General features: G+C 58.8%; 1 protein-coding gene across 1 annotated transcript in view; it reads left to right on the top strand.

The window, feature by feature from the left end:
- PKNOX2 (PBX/knotted 1 homeobox 2) overlaps positions 1-14,056 on the top strand; it is a 242,198-nt gene extending 228,142 nt beyond the window's left edge. Inside the window, exons 11-13 of the mRNA XM_045860322.1 lie at positions 9,758-9,834; positions 10,668-10,846; positions 11,839-14,056. Coding sequence (XP_045716278.1) covers positions 9,758-9,834; positions 10,668-10,846; positions 11,839-12,065 — 483 coding nt within the window. The 3' untranslated portion in view covers positions 12,066-14,056. The remainder of the gene's footprint in view (positions 1-9,757; positions 9,835-10,667; positions 10,847-11,838) is intronic.
- Positions 14,057-14,391: the final 335 nt, after the last annotated feature.

Here is a 14,391-nt window from a genome sequence, read left to right as displayed (position 1 = left end):
GCAGACCACAGTCTCCAGCTCATAGCCCTCTCATGAAGATGGAATAAGATAGCGGAGTGAAAGCCCTTTGTCCTGACAGAGACGCAGCTGTGGTGGCACACCCCCCAGCCTCACTTGGAGAGTCCCCATCATCCGTCCTGCCTTGGGAAATGCTGCGAGGCCTTAACACTCTTGGAGAACCTGTGAAAGAAAAAGTAAGAAAGCCTTGAAGAGCAAGAAAATGGCTCAGAGAGACTGGACTGCCCTTGTTGCAGAATATCTGGTCTGCTACTTTTTCCTTTACGTCATCCTGTTATCTAAAACTTTGCTCATCCGAGATCCATTTAAAATGATCCAATCCCTGCCAAAAGCAGTTGCCTCAGAGAGTTCAGGAGGCTGTTATTCATTCACAGTTTAGTATGAATTAGTGCAAAGCTTGCTTTCCTACTCCCACTCAGCTAAGATCAGCTTCATGGGAAGGGTGCCAGTGCTTGTTAGTGGCAGAAGATGAAGACTAGACATTTTTTTAACTCAGCATTTTGAGCAGGCAAGCCAGAATGGGGTGGCCAGAGGAATGGTTTCTAGCAATTCTTAACCTCTTCCAGGCCCTTGACCTTTCTGAGAATCTGATGAAGGCTTGATCTACATCATCACAAACACGGTTTCAGGGGATTAGGCCCTGAACCTCCAGATGCCGAGGCTGCAGATTCCGAACACTGTGACTGCAGGAAAGCCCCGGGGCCATGTGAGGGCAGGTGCTGGGATGTGTCACCAGGGCCGTAAAGCAGGAGGGGCTGCGGAAGTCGGTGCTCACCCATCAGAGTTACCCAGGCCTAGTTCTGTCCCCTGAGAGAAGAAGAGCTCGCTTGTCCTTCCCTCAGCCTGTGGCCCCTCCACCAGAACACAGGTCTTTAACGAAACGGGCCTTCCAGGCTAGCTCGGAGAGCAGCTGCTTTTAAAACAGCTTGTTCTAAGTTCCAGACACCATATCCACCCACTAAAACACACGAGTTCCAGGTATGTGACGTGACTTCAGCACTTGGGGGCTGGTGACTTAACTAGGGGGATAAATTACACACCCTGAGTGCTCCACTCACGGCAGCGTCACGTGCTGTCACACAAACACTCGTACTCAGGTTCCGAGAGCGGGGCAATCAGGAGAGTCGAGAGCACTCCAGCCATCTGCGCCGGCCAGACACGTCCAGAACGGTGCGCCCAGGACCGAGCATCAGATTTCCAAAGGTCCTCTGGCGAGCTGTGCCCAGAGAAGGGCAGCCAGGATGGGGGACGTCTGCTCAGATGACTGACAGGAGACATGTCCCATGATGAAGGGGCCCGGTGCCGGGTGTCCGGGCTGCAGAAGGGACTCGCTGGGTCAGGGAAGCATGTAGTGGGGCTTTGGAGGCAGACAGACCTGAGGTCCAACCCAGCTCCATTTTTAATGGCCTTGGACCGGTCAATTGCTCTCCCCAATGTTAATGTCCTCTTTATAAGGTGGATGTAATGAGGCTGGCCTGTGGTGAAGACAATCAGCAATATACTAAAAAGCACCGCGCCTGATAGGTGCTCGTGTGCAGAGGTGGAGTGGGAGTGTGGCCAGTGTGAGTGTGGCTAGCGATGCAGGGTGTGAGTCTGGCTCTGCCCCTCACTACTTGCATGGCCAGGGGCCAGTTTTTGGACCCCCTCCCCCCGGTTCAGTTTCTCTTGTGCAAAATACAAATAACGATTCCTGTTGCGTAGGGGCCTGGAGAGGTCCCTGAGAACGCATGCCCTGTCCTTGCCCAGAGCACCCTGTGAGGTCAGCACTCTGCAGTGTTCAAAGTTAGCCCAACTCCAGGCACCTCGTGCGTGGTGGAAACACTTCCTGGGCGGGGAGAGGCCGCGCTGTGGGGCTCCAACGTCAGGGGACAGCACGTGCTCTCCGGCTGGGCGGGTGGTGGGGCGGGCCTGCGGGCCACGGGCAGACCTTCCACAGCTCCAGGGCAGCGAGCTGCCACACTGAGTGACCGAGTGACTGGGCACCGCACAGCCAAGTGCCCCCCTTTCTCCGGGTGGCGCACATGGAAAGTGATAGCAACCCCACGAGGCCGCTTGCAGCTGGACGTCAGCCAGGGACTCCTGCTGCCCGGCCTCCCTCCAGCAAGCCATCCTTGGGGTTGGGGGTGACACTGTCTCGGCACACCTGAACTTAACTCCAGTGTGTGGCTGAAAGTTCTGGTGTGAAGTCCTCCTGCCCTGGGGGTGAGGCTGTAGTTCACAGGGTTTGGGGGAGGCGCTTGGATGGGGCCGGGCCTGGGAGGGTGGCTGGGACTTGGGAGGAAAGAGGAGGATCACTTGGATTCCTTCTGACCGGAGAGAAGCGCTGCCCCACCTGCCCTGTGGTGAGCAGGACACTCGAGGCGCCCCACAGCGCTTCCTGGGCAGCTGCAGTCAGAGATCCCACCCGAAAAATGGCCAGGGGAGATTTCCAACCTCACAACAACCCCCCGCCCCCTCCCAAAAAAAGCCTGAGACCCAGGTTAGGCGAAAACGCCCCATCGTGTGCGCACAGGGGCTGGAGCAGCCCCGCGAGCTGGAGGCGAAACCCTCCGGCAGAAAGGAGCACACTCGGGGGGCGTGTGCAGAAGGGCAGCCGGGGCTCTCGGCTTCCGCGGGGAAACCCACCTGTGGTTTTACGGAGGTGGGGCCACATGCACCAGGCAGCAGGCTCCTCTTCCTGGTCACTTGTTTATGTAACAGACACCGCAGCGTGCGCCAGACGCTGTTTGGAGTGCCTTTCAGATATGGACACATTCCATCTCTATCACGGCCTTGAGGAGGTGGGGTTCGCTCCCCATTTTACGGAAGAGGAGGCTTGGGACGAGCCCGAGGTCTCAGGCGGGTGACAGAGCAGGACCACAGCAGGCGGGCAGGCCTGGGCCCAGACCCACACTCTCGCCCACTTCTCACGGCTGCCTCTGAGCCTCCTCTGGAGAGCTGAGCAGTGCGCCCCACCAGACTGCTGAGCACCCCGCCTCCTGCCCCCACCCCAGACGCTCCTGAAACAGCCCAGGCGGGAACAGCACTCTTACTGAGTCGGCCAACCAGACCCTGCGGATGGCATCCCTGAAGCTTCCCCACCCTCTCCCGCCTACCTCCACACCCACAGATACACAAGAGAAGGTGACCAGTGCCAGTGGCCCCTTGGGTCCCTGTGGTCAGTCATTCCACAAAGACACATTGAACACCTAACACGTGCCAGGCGTTTTCTCTCCACCGATGAGGTGGGGGTGGAAAGGAAGGTGTGGCTGCTCTTCTCAAAAACTTGCAGCCTGTCTGGCTGGGTGCTGGGCCACCAAACAAACCACCTGTGGAATCCCGGGCGGGGTAAGCGCTCAGAGCCCATGGGAGGGTCAATCAGAATAAGCTTAAGGGGTCGGGGGCAGGTTAAGACACCAGTTTGCTGCAGCAGGAGGGTCGGATCAAGATAGAAATCAAAGGGAGGGAGAACAGCTTTGAGACTTCAGGAGGGTGAAGAAAGGAAAACAGTAGATTTTCAGGCGGGAAAACTAGACAGCGAGGAAAATGAACCGCTAGAGTTACGCAAAACTACCATAAAGGAACTCACCATGCAGTGAAATCCTACACACTACATGGTTTGTTTATACAGAGTCCAGAAACCAACTCTAATGTTTACAGGTGTAACATGAAGACTAAAATAATAAAGAAAAGCGAGGAAGTAATCACCATAAAAACCAGACATCCTTTAGGGGTTGTGGCTGGGAGGGGGCAGAAGGGGGCTCCTGGGTGCTGACAGTGTCTTATTTTTGACCTGGGTGGTCGTGATAATATAAGAAGCTGTGCATTTTAGTTCTCTGCGCTTTCCTGCGTGCGCACCGTTGTGGGGGGTGGGGAGCACGAGCGGGTCGACGAAAGAGGGAAGGGGAGCTCTGAGCCGGGGCGGCGAGAGCAGGAGAGACGAGTTCCTGGGTGACATGCCGCGCTTCTCTCCGTGCTAAAAGGCCTGTTTTCTCCATTTGCGCACCTCTGGACTCAGGTGCGCCCTGCCGTGGGTGACGAAATGTGGTTTGTTTCCGGGGAAGGGGGTCTGTTTCCCACCCCCGTGCTGTCTCCCTCTGGTTGGCCCCTGAGCCTCCCAGAGCAGACTCTTGGTCACGAGTGAGAAGGGTGTGTCTGACTCCTGTGTTGTGCCGGTCACGGCCAGAAATGGGGAGGGGACGCTGGCTCCAGTCCCATCCCACCGCCAGCACGGAGCAGTGACACTGGCTGGCAGCTCCTTCCCACGTGCTGTGTCCCTCAGTGACCCGGCCAGCCACACGCTTATCGGTATCCGCTTGGAGGTGGAAGGATAGAACGATGATCTCGGGTGGCTTTCAGTGACTGAAGCGGCCAGGGACCTGTAACCCAGCCCTGGCCAAGCTTCTTTCAGACCCCAGACCCTGGGCAGAACCCGTCTTCAAATTGAAAGATGCCTCCAGCTCCAACAGAGCCCAGATGAGACTTGAATTGTGGGGCTGGAAAGGGAGGGGTCAGAGAGAGGCGGGGACAGTTGAGGTTGGATTTCTGAGCACCTGCTCCAGGTAAACACTACAGCTCCCTCCTCTGGAGACTGAATACTCAGCCACGTGAGGGTGTCTGGGAGGAGTCACTGTGTGATCTCGTTCGATCGTCCCCGAAGCCCCAGGGGTAGACACTCTTTTGTTATTTTCCATGAGAGCTGAGGGGGCTCAGGATGGAAGACGGAAAGCAGGGCGTTGCCAAGGTCACACAGCTCGGGGCAGGGGGTGGGAGGACGGGTGCAGGACCTGACCTCTCTGGAGGTCACCCTCTCAGCCACCCGGCAGCCCTGGCTGGTCAGTGCAGCTCCAGGCAGGCGCCGGGAGGGACCCGTCCTTCTCTAGCCCGTCGGTATTTCTTCCTCACGGGAGAAAGGTCTACTTCCAGGGAGCGGCTGCCCACGCTCCCCCTCCCGGCTGCGTGGAGTTCCTCCGCAGAGTCATCGGGCGGCCGCCACCAGGGCCGGATGGCTCCCCGGGTCTCGTTTGATTCCCCGCCCTGTCCTTGGCCCCGAGCCGTTCCAATTGTGCTAAAAGTAGCATTGACCGAATCAAGGTCTGTTCAGGGGCCAGGCTATTTTGATTGTGTCCTCAAGAGCCATCTGGTCTGAGGCGTGGCGGAGCTGGACCGCTCCCAGGAGTGCTCAGATGCGGCACCAGGAATGTTCTGGCTACCACGCCTGTCCCCGAGCTGGGCCGACCGCTGCTGCTCGCCCGCGGCGGCCTCCGGCAGGCACCCCCTGAGACACCGGTGGTCCCGGGAGTGGGGGGTGCTGGGCCTGCCCTCTGGGAGGCTAAAGGGCTAATATCCTGGTTCACGGAGAGCAGCCAGCTGGCTTCTGTGCCAGCCCCTCACCCTGCTTCAGCTACCGGAGATGTCAGTCTGTGGGTTCCCAACGTCCCCTCTGCACGGAGGCCCCACCAGAGGCCCCACCAGAGGCCCCCTGGAGACAGTGAATGCTACCAGCCGTGGGGGGCTGAAAGATTTCCTTTATATGTTTATTTATTTATTTTTATCCTCACCCAAGGATGTGTTCCCCAGACTTTGAAGAGGAAAGAAGCGGGGTGCGGGGGTGGGAGGGAGGAGTGGAGAGAGAAACATCAGCGTGAAAGAAAACATCGGTTGGTGACCTCCCATATGCACCCCAATCAGGGACAGAGCCCACAACCTAGGCATGTGCCCTGACCGGGGATCGAACCTGCAAACTTCTGGAGTACGGGACGACACTCCCACCAGTTGAGTGACCCGGCCAGGGCTGGAGGACATTACAGTGGAGATTTCCTTCCACTGGCTTAAATGTAAGTCCTAGTGCAGGGCTCCCGCCTGGAAGGCCCATCCCCTCCTTCACTAGGATGGCTTGGTCATTCTTCAAAGTCCACAGGAGGCCCACGCCCGTGGGGAGTCCTCCCTGACCAGCACAGCCCACCCTTCTCTTAGCACCGAGCGGACTTGCACACTGCCCTTGAAGAGAGGGCTTTCCCTTTCGCCTAGAGCCTTCCCCACTTAATGGCCAGCGTCTTCCACCAGTGGGCACCAGGCTGCAGCGGCCTCCCCGCACTTGCAGGCAGGCGGACCAGCACGGTCGGCAAGGCCAGCTTTGCTCTGCCAAGGGATTCAGCCGGCTGTCTCTTTTTTGTGTTGGTTCATTCATCTGTTCCATACACGTGTCACAGGTGGGCACAGGTAACCAGGTTCTTAGTGATCAGGACAAAGAATCGAACCAAACACGCAGAGTTTATAGCAGAGAACATGGGAGCAGGCCAACTCCAAGCAGAGATTGACCTCACGGGCTGGAGGGACTCTATTCTTATAGGGCAAATCCTTCCTGGCTAGTTTTGGTGGGCTTTTACTGAGCATGTACTAGTAGTTGTATTACTTTAAAGCTACTGCGCATGTGGTCTCCCATGACTTTCCCTGATTGGCCACCAGGGAAGAGGGTCCCAACACAATGCTACCGAATTGATCCCTGTTTCTTCTGGGGTCTCCCTGTACTAGGTTCACCTTTCCCATCACCAGAGAATTATAGCTCTCCATGTTAGAGATTGGTGAAAAGGAAAGGAGCTATTTATTCAAGTTATACAGACTTAAGAGTAATGACTTAATGTCTTCATCAAAATCCCAAAGTCCCTTAAAACACCCACAAACACACACAGTCCTTTCTTTCCCCCCTTTGCCCAGTCTGGGGTACCCTATCTCAGGGAAAGAAATAGAAGTCCATGGCTCAGGCAGCTCCCGGTTCTTCCCAGTAATCCGTGCTCGGCTGGTAGACCTTCCTCGGTTCTCAGCACCATCGGCTGTGTTGCGGGGATCTCCAGCTAAAGCCACGTGGTGGTTCTCTGCTAAAGCTGCATGGCGATTCTTCTCATGGCTGCAGTGGGGTAGGGGGGTCCCCCCACTCTGGCCAAGGCACGTGGTTCTCCTCACTGCCACAACCGCATGTTCCCTCTCCTTACACGGCTGCAGGAGTCTCCACTCAGCCAAAACCGCATGGTTCTCTCTTCAATGGCCACTGAGTCTGGGTTTAAATGTCCTTCCAGCTTTACTGGGCTCCATTATGAATCTGCACAGGGGTGGCCCCATGTCATGGAGCCAATCATCTCCAAGCTCTCACGCAGGTGCTGTAACTAGGGGGAGTTGCCTCCCAGTTACCTCTTGGGGGGAAGTTCCTTCCATCCCCCTGGCTCAGAGCATGGCCACAGCTATTTAACATATCTATGCAACCAGTTAAAGGTTATAGATATGTTAAACGACCACACCAGAGGTTAGCTGCAAAGCTGTTGCTATGCAAAACAGCTCTCAATGGCCCTGCTCCATGTGTCCCTTCCCCCAACTCACACCTGTGGTGGAGGGTGAGGACATCCTATATGTCTTTCCAATATTTCCTGGACTCCTTGAGTTCTGAACTCCATTACAAATCCTCCTTTTGGGGACCCCCTGGCTGCACCCCCCTACACACGGACATTGAACATCTGCTCTGCCTCTTGCTGGTCTGGACACTGGAGACACAACATCTGATAAGACTGGGCCCCTGCCTGGGATCAACTCCCGGGATGGTGGGGGAGACACCTGTTATCGCCTACTGCTACTCTGACCACTAAATGCAGTCGTTCAAGTTCAGCAGAGACTAACTTTGCCCCAGGGAGTTGGGAAAGGCCTCAGGAGGACCCAATCTGTGACAGATTCACTCATGCAGGGAAAGAGGGGGAAGGGCATTCCAGCGAAGGGAACAGCATGTGCAAAGGCATGAAGGCATGAGAGGGCCTCGTGGGGCCCAAGAGAGCTAGAAAGTCTGAGAGCTGTGTTCTCAGACCGGCTGGCTGTGGTCAGGAAGGCAGCTGGCCCCTCGGTAAGGGGGATGGGACCTCCAAGGAGCAGGTGGCAGGGTGGGGCACCACCCCTCCCCAGAGGGTGTCTGGACACACAGAGCCCCTGCTCCTCTGCCCCTTGGAGCCCCGCAGCCTCCTCCAGCCCCCAGCTTCCTCCCGATCAGGATGAAACCAGCTTCTCAACACAGATGTGCTTTCCTCCTTGTTAGCATCTTAATGTTGTATGGCTCACAGGGCCTGCGTCCTGGCTGGGCAGTGGAACCAGAGGTGGGAATTAAACAATGCCTGATTCCAATTCGTCCAGGCGGGGTGTCGAGGCTGCCGTTGTCATGATAATGAGGCCCCCCCAGGACTGTTGATCTCAGACGCTCCTCGGAGAGCTTTACACACCTTGCTGACACCAGCCAGTACTAATAATGTGAAGAACCACCTCTTACCGAGCACTCTGCAAGTGTAATTTCATTTGATCATTAGAGGACTCTGGGGTGCAGACGTGCCTGAGAGCTCCCTGGTCGTCGGATGCAGCTGGAGTCGTCGGCCCAGCCCTCGGGACTTTGGGAAGCCTGAACACCGCTTTCACACCACCTCAACCTTGAGGCATAATCCCGGCCAAGGATGACGTCGCCCTCGGCCCAGGAGCCCCCCAATCCCCGCCGGCTTCCAGGGCAGCGCTCTGACCCGTTCAAACACCAGTCACCCCTGCACCGCGTGCCTCCCAGGGTCAGTGCTGTGCAGGGGCCTGAAAAGATACAGAGACCCAGTCACCACGTGGCTCTGCACCCCGGGTCGCTGGACGGGACCCCTTCCCACTGCCCCTCAAAACTCCCCCATTGTTTAATGTGGCCTGTTCAGCCTTCCCTACCCTCTGGCCAACACTCATCTCCCCCCAAGCTCGCAGGTTGCTCCTGACCCACACCACAGCCCCCACTGCTCTGTCTCCACGTTCTCGCACTTGGCAGCCATCGTGCGTCACCGCACGCGGACGACGAGGCGAGAGGACGTGGTCTCTGCCACAGTCTCCGAGAGAGACACACGTGTCGTTCGTTGGTGCTCGGACTGGGGGGCCCTGGGGACCGTGGCGGACCCTCACCGACCCTCACCGCTCCCGCACTCACCCCCAGCCCGCCACGGCCCAGTCTAATCAAGTGGCATCAGGACGCGATGGAGGGGAGACCTGGACTCGAATCCGAGGAGCCGAGCTCCAGACCCAGGGCCACTGCGCAGGGAACACGGGCGAGGCCCTCAGTTTCCGCCTCAGCGAAGCAGGGGTGACGCCGCCCAACCGGCCACCTCACGGAGTGCCAGCGGTGCGCTCGGTTACACGAGAGTGAGAGCAGGAGAACGGCTTACTGTTGTCGGTGTTACACGGGCGGTGCGGATCGTCCTCTGTGTCTCCTGCTTCCCAGGATGCTTGGCGTAAGCCTGGGCACACAGTAGACACACAGTACATGTCGGTTCATTCGCGTCGAATTGATCTGTTTCACCCCGGTTGCCACCTGCTGAGAGTCCTGTGGGTGTTCGGTGCCACCTCGAGTCCCCACCCTAGCACGGCCTGCCCAGCCTGCCGGGGTGGGTGTGGGGAGAGGACCGGGAGCGAAGGGTGGAAAGTGCCTTGGAGGCAATCAGTATCTACCCACGGGGAAGCCGCCCTGGTCCCACGATGGGGGGCCGCACTGAGAGTTCTGCCCCCCTGACTGTGGCGCCAGAGGCAGGGGCAGCCGCTCCCCAAGCCATCGGCCCACTGTTCAGGGGAATGAACATTCCACTTTCCCCAGTTTGGGCTTCCAAACCACGAGGGCTGCCTCGCCCAGGTAGTGCCTGTAGGTGGGCATGGTCCCTGAGGGGGCCTGGTCACCACGTGTCCCCCCACATTGGCCTTCCCCCTCTCATTTCAGCACCCCTACCCCACGGAGGATGAGAAGAGGCAGATCGCAGCCCAGACGAACCTCACCCTCTTGCAAGTCAATAACTGGTGAGTTAGCATCGCCCGCCCAGAGGCTCGCAGATCCTTGGGGGGGCGGGGGCACTTGCTTGGCAGGGGAACGCACAGCAGGAAGGAGAGACCAGAGTGCCCAGTCCCGCCTCAGTTGCAGCCAGCTCCGCGCCAGTCCCGGGGTTTGGACTGGAAGCAACAGGCCGGGATCCACAGAGGCCCCTGTGGCTCCATCTGCAGCTTCTCAGCGCCCTCTGCTGGGAAGCAGTGCCAGGAACATCGCTGGATAGAAAACCCCTGGTCTACCCTCTCACTTCGTGAGCTAATAACCGCAGACCAGAACATCTGCAGAGGTGGGAGTGGGAAGGAAGAGGCAGAATCGGCCTCTCTGACCTGCCAGGGATCTCAGTTACCCCTCTCTGTGTCTGGTGGGGTTGTCCTAGGAATCTGAGAGGGAGGGCTCTGGCTGGAGGGGAGTACGCCCAAAGGCTGGCTCCCTGATCTGAGCCCTCGGCCGTCTGCAGGGAAACCAGGAGGTGGTGCCTTTGACAAAGGGGGCTGTCCCTTCCTAGGCTCGACCCTGACGGGTCTCGAGTACAGATGTCCGACTGTTCTCATGCATTTGTCCTGTGCTGCTTCGTGCTCACCGAGTGATTCCTTGAACTCCTCAGTGCCTGGGGCCCTTTCCCAGCTGGGCTTCCGCCCCCCCAGATCAGACCCCAGTCTGTTCTGCACAGCAGATCAGCTGTTGAGAGTCTGGAAGCAGCTCAGCCCTCTCTGCACACACGCACACACGCACACACGTGCACACATACCTGCTGCCACCCACCACCCAGGAGGACTAACCAGGTGTCCACCCTCACCCCGGGCAGGTTCATCAACGCCCGGAGGCGCATCCTGCAGCCCATGCTGGACGCCAGCAACCCCGACCCTGCCCCTAAAGCCAAGAAGATCAAGTCGCAGCACCGGCCCACCCAAAGATTCTGGCCCAACTCCATCGCTGCGGGGGTGCTGCAGCAGCAGGGCGGCGCCCCAGGGACGAGCCCCGATGGTAAGGCCTGGGGCTGGTGGGCTCCAGCCTGGGGGCTGGTGGGCGGGAGGCCCCTGGAAGTCCTTCAGGACAGCCGTGCAAAGATCCGAGGGCTGAACCTCTACTTGCTGGAGAGGCAGGGGCCCCTCTGTCACAACAGCTGTCCCTCCCTGGTCCCCGTCAAAGAGTGTAAGCCAGAAAGAAGGGGGTGTTTGCGCAGATATTTTAATAAGCCAGAAGCAGTCCCATGAGAACCAGTGGGAGTTCTTGGTCATCTGAGCCCATGACGGCTCCACAGAGCCCCACCCCCACTCCCACACCCACCCTCAGTTGCTCAGGGCCAGGCGGTGTCTGCATAGCTTCCCGAGTGCCGTCCATAAACACCGGACAGGCAGCCGGTTTGTGAACAGAGGCCGGGAAGGGCCTCGCCCCCTCTCACCTTCCCGTGCACTGTTCTAACTGCCGGTCGCCCGGTGCACAGTGGATGACGCGGAGCCGTACACCACGGCACAGCACATGCAGACAGCTATGTGGGAGGGGGCGTGCCGGTGTGCGTGTGTGTGTGTACACACCTTCACGTACACACGCCTTCACGCGGTTGCAAGGCGGTTCCTACATGACGGGCAATTGTCCTGTGAGGTGCAGTGGAAGAACCAGGCTCTGAGCCAGACCAGCCAGGGAGAGAATGCCAGCTCTCTCACGCCTGACTGCCGCCGTGAGCGAGTGACTTCACTGTCTGAGGCCCCGTTCCCTCCTCTTTGGAAGGGATAATGACACCTCCCCTGCAGGATTGTTAGAAAGTCAAAAGCATGTAACACATTTGCAGAGAAGAGGCTCGCTGGTGGTGACTAGGCGTGCTGCTGCTCGGGATGGGCCGGGAGGGGCCGACAAGTTCAAGGACGGTGGCTTCACACCGGGACTTGTCCAACTCAGCACTGGGGGAGCCAGCCAGCCTGCTGAACTCTCTGCCTCTGAGGCTGCCAGGCCTGACCCCGCCCTCTTCTCTCGCACAGGCTCCATCAGCCTGGACAACCTGCAGTCCCTGTCCTCGGACAATGCCACCATGGCCATGCAGCAGGCGATGATGGCCGCACACGAGGACTCGTTGGACGGGACGGAAGAGGAGGACGAGGACGAGATGGAAGAGGAAGAGGAAGAGGAACTGGAGGAGGAGGCTGACGAGCTTCAAACGACAAATGTCGGTGACCTGGGCTTGGAACACAGTGACCCCCTGGAGTAGTTGGCGGCCCAGATGGCGCTGATGGCCCGGCAGGAGCGGAGTGTCGCCAGGAGGGTTTCAGGGTGGGGGGGAAGGGGACGTAGGCAGGCAGACCGAGGAAGCTGGGCCCCAGCTTCCCAAAATCAGTAGCTTGAAAAAATGCAGAGGAGACACCTGCTCCTTCCCAACCCCCGAGCTTCCATGGTACCCCAGCCCTGCTCCCCTAGAGCCGCGGAGGACTTGGTTTGGTGGGGCTGGTCCAGCCACCCGCGAGGAAAGGCAGGAGTGAGATCTGGATTCATCAAAGCTCCAGGGCGGATGGCCCCTGGGGGCCCCGACGGAAGGACTTGCATCGTTTACAAGCCCTGCGCTGTGAGGCGGACCAGTGCTGTTCGCAGACAGCCTTTGCCAGGGGACACACTTAGGAGAAGAGGCAGAGACAAGGGGGTTGGGGTTCCACGCCCCCCACAGGTTCTCAGCTCCTCTGAGAGACGTTCAAGGGCAGGAGGGAGCCCGAACATCGAGCCGGTGGCTGGAGGACTGGCAAGGCCTGAAGCATCACGTGTGCAGATCAGAGAGAGGCCCAGATTCCGCGGGGCTCCAGCTCCTTCTTCCGAGGCCCCGTCTCCCGGCTCAGGCAACCATGGACTTGGGAGGGGGGGATGGAGCCACCAGAGCCGACTGCTCTTTCTCCCTCCCCCCTCCCTCCCTCTCTCCTGGAAACAAACAGTAAGGTGGTGAGCTCAAATTGTAGGAGATTAAGAGGAGTCCCTTTACCTGGTTTGGCTCCAGGACCCACGGAGGCAGCAGGACCCGGGCCAGGAGCCTCATCAGAGTGACTTTGGGGAGTGCAGCTGTCCCCAGGCGTTCCCGGAACTGAGCTCCTGTGACGACAGGACAGTGGTGTCTTGTCCCAGATGCTCCAGCCCTCAGGTGGGGCTCCTCTTCTGGCCCACCCTCCCCCCACAGACCATCAGAGAGGGTGGGGCCAGGGTTGCTTGGAACCCTCGGCCCTCTGCTCCAGGCTCGCTTCAGCGGTCGCCACCTCTCTTCCTCGTCCTCTCCTTCGAAGGAGGCAGAAGAAACATTGGAGGGGAGCATCCAGCCCAGTGAAAAGCCAGGGGTTGGAGAAGGTGCTACATACCTCCTCCCGTCAATTTCCAAAGTGTGTGGGGGGCCACGGAAATGGCCCCTAAGAGCCAAATGGTGCCCCCACCTGTCTCCCTAACTGCACCCCACCGTCACACTCGGCCCTGGGGCCCTGGGGCTCCCGCAGGGAGGAGGCTCTCCACCGTCTGCCCTGACACACACCCTCCACCCCAACCTCTGGTCCCCACGGCTGGCAACCCCCTCCCCACCCCACCCCTCACCCCAGTGGCTGTGAAGGCAGGACCGACCACACACCTGTTTCCCATTGAGTTTAGTTTAACGGACTTGCGGTTTCATTCGTACACTGTTCGTCGGCCGTCTTCTGTGGCAGAACGTGCGTGGCCGCCTGGCTCAGCGTGGGGGACCCTCAGGGCCCTCTGGGGGCTCCCCCTCCCCCACCTGGCTGGGGTGGAGCCGAAGGACGGCCGCTTTCCTGAGGTCTCCCTAAAATGAATGTATTTCTTCCCCAAAAGAGCTGATATTTAATGTTTTAATAGGGATTTTTGAAAAACAAATAACCTTATTTATAATCTTGACGATTCGATCATTTTTTACTCCCTTTTGATGCCACAGGTAGGAGAGAGTCTAGCTTTTTGGCACCGTGCAGTGGGACAAAATACACTTCCTTTTCTGGTTGGTTTTTCTTGGTCACACACACACACACACACACACGCACACACGCATGCACTGACACGCGCACACCCACTGACCACCCTGGACGGGCACCGCACCCCGGCCCAGCGCCTGCACACACGTGCCCACGCCTCCTCCCAGCCCCTCCGCCTGCCTCATGTTATGCAACCTCCTGATGTATCCACCAAACCAGTGCTGAATGTGGCTGAGAAGTTTCCAGTAAATCTCATTACCTACCGTGACTGCGCTGCGTGCTTCTCTGTCTGCGGTTAATGGGACTGTGGGCCAGAGGAGCCCTCCGCTTGCCCTGCGTTGAACTGATACCTACGTGGACAGGCAGAGGGCTCTCTGGTGACCTCAGGAGGGAGACCACCAGGTCTGGCGCTCTCACTGCGTGTGTCTAGCTCGGAGGCAGGGGGAGGGGAGAGAAGCCTGGAGGGAGCTCTGTGTTGCCCACGCCCGACCACCTTCCCCTGGGCGGCGGGGAGCTCGGAACTCGGGTTCTCTCTTCCACCAGCCTCCACCTCCCTCCGAAGGCTTTGCTGTCCCCTCTCCATCCTGGGCT

The sequence above is a fragment of the Phyllostomus hastatus genome, unplaced genomic scaffold (assembly GCF_019186645.2).
Source record: "Phyllostomus hastatus isolate PE091 unplaced genomic scaffold, TTU_PhHast_1.1 phas_scaffold_193, whole genome shotgun sequence".
Taxonomy (NCBI): Eukaryota; Metazoa; Chordata; class Mammalia; order Chiroptera; family Phyllostomidae; genus Phyllostomus; species Phyllostomus hastatus.
The sequence above is the reverse complement of the archived record's forward strand: the minus strand, read 5'-3'. Positions and strand labels throughout refer to the sequence as shown.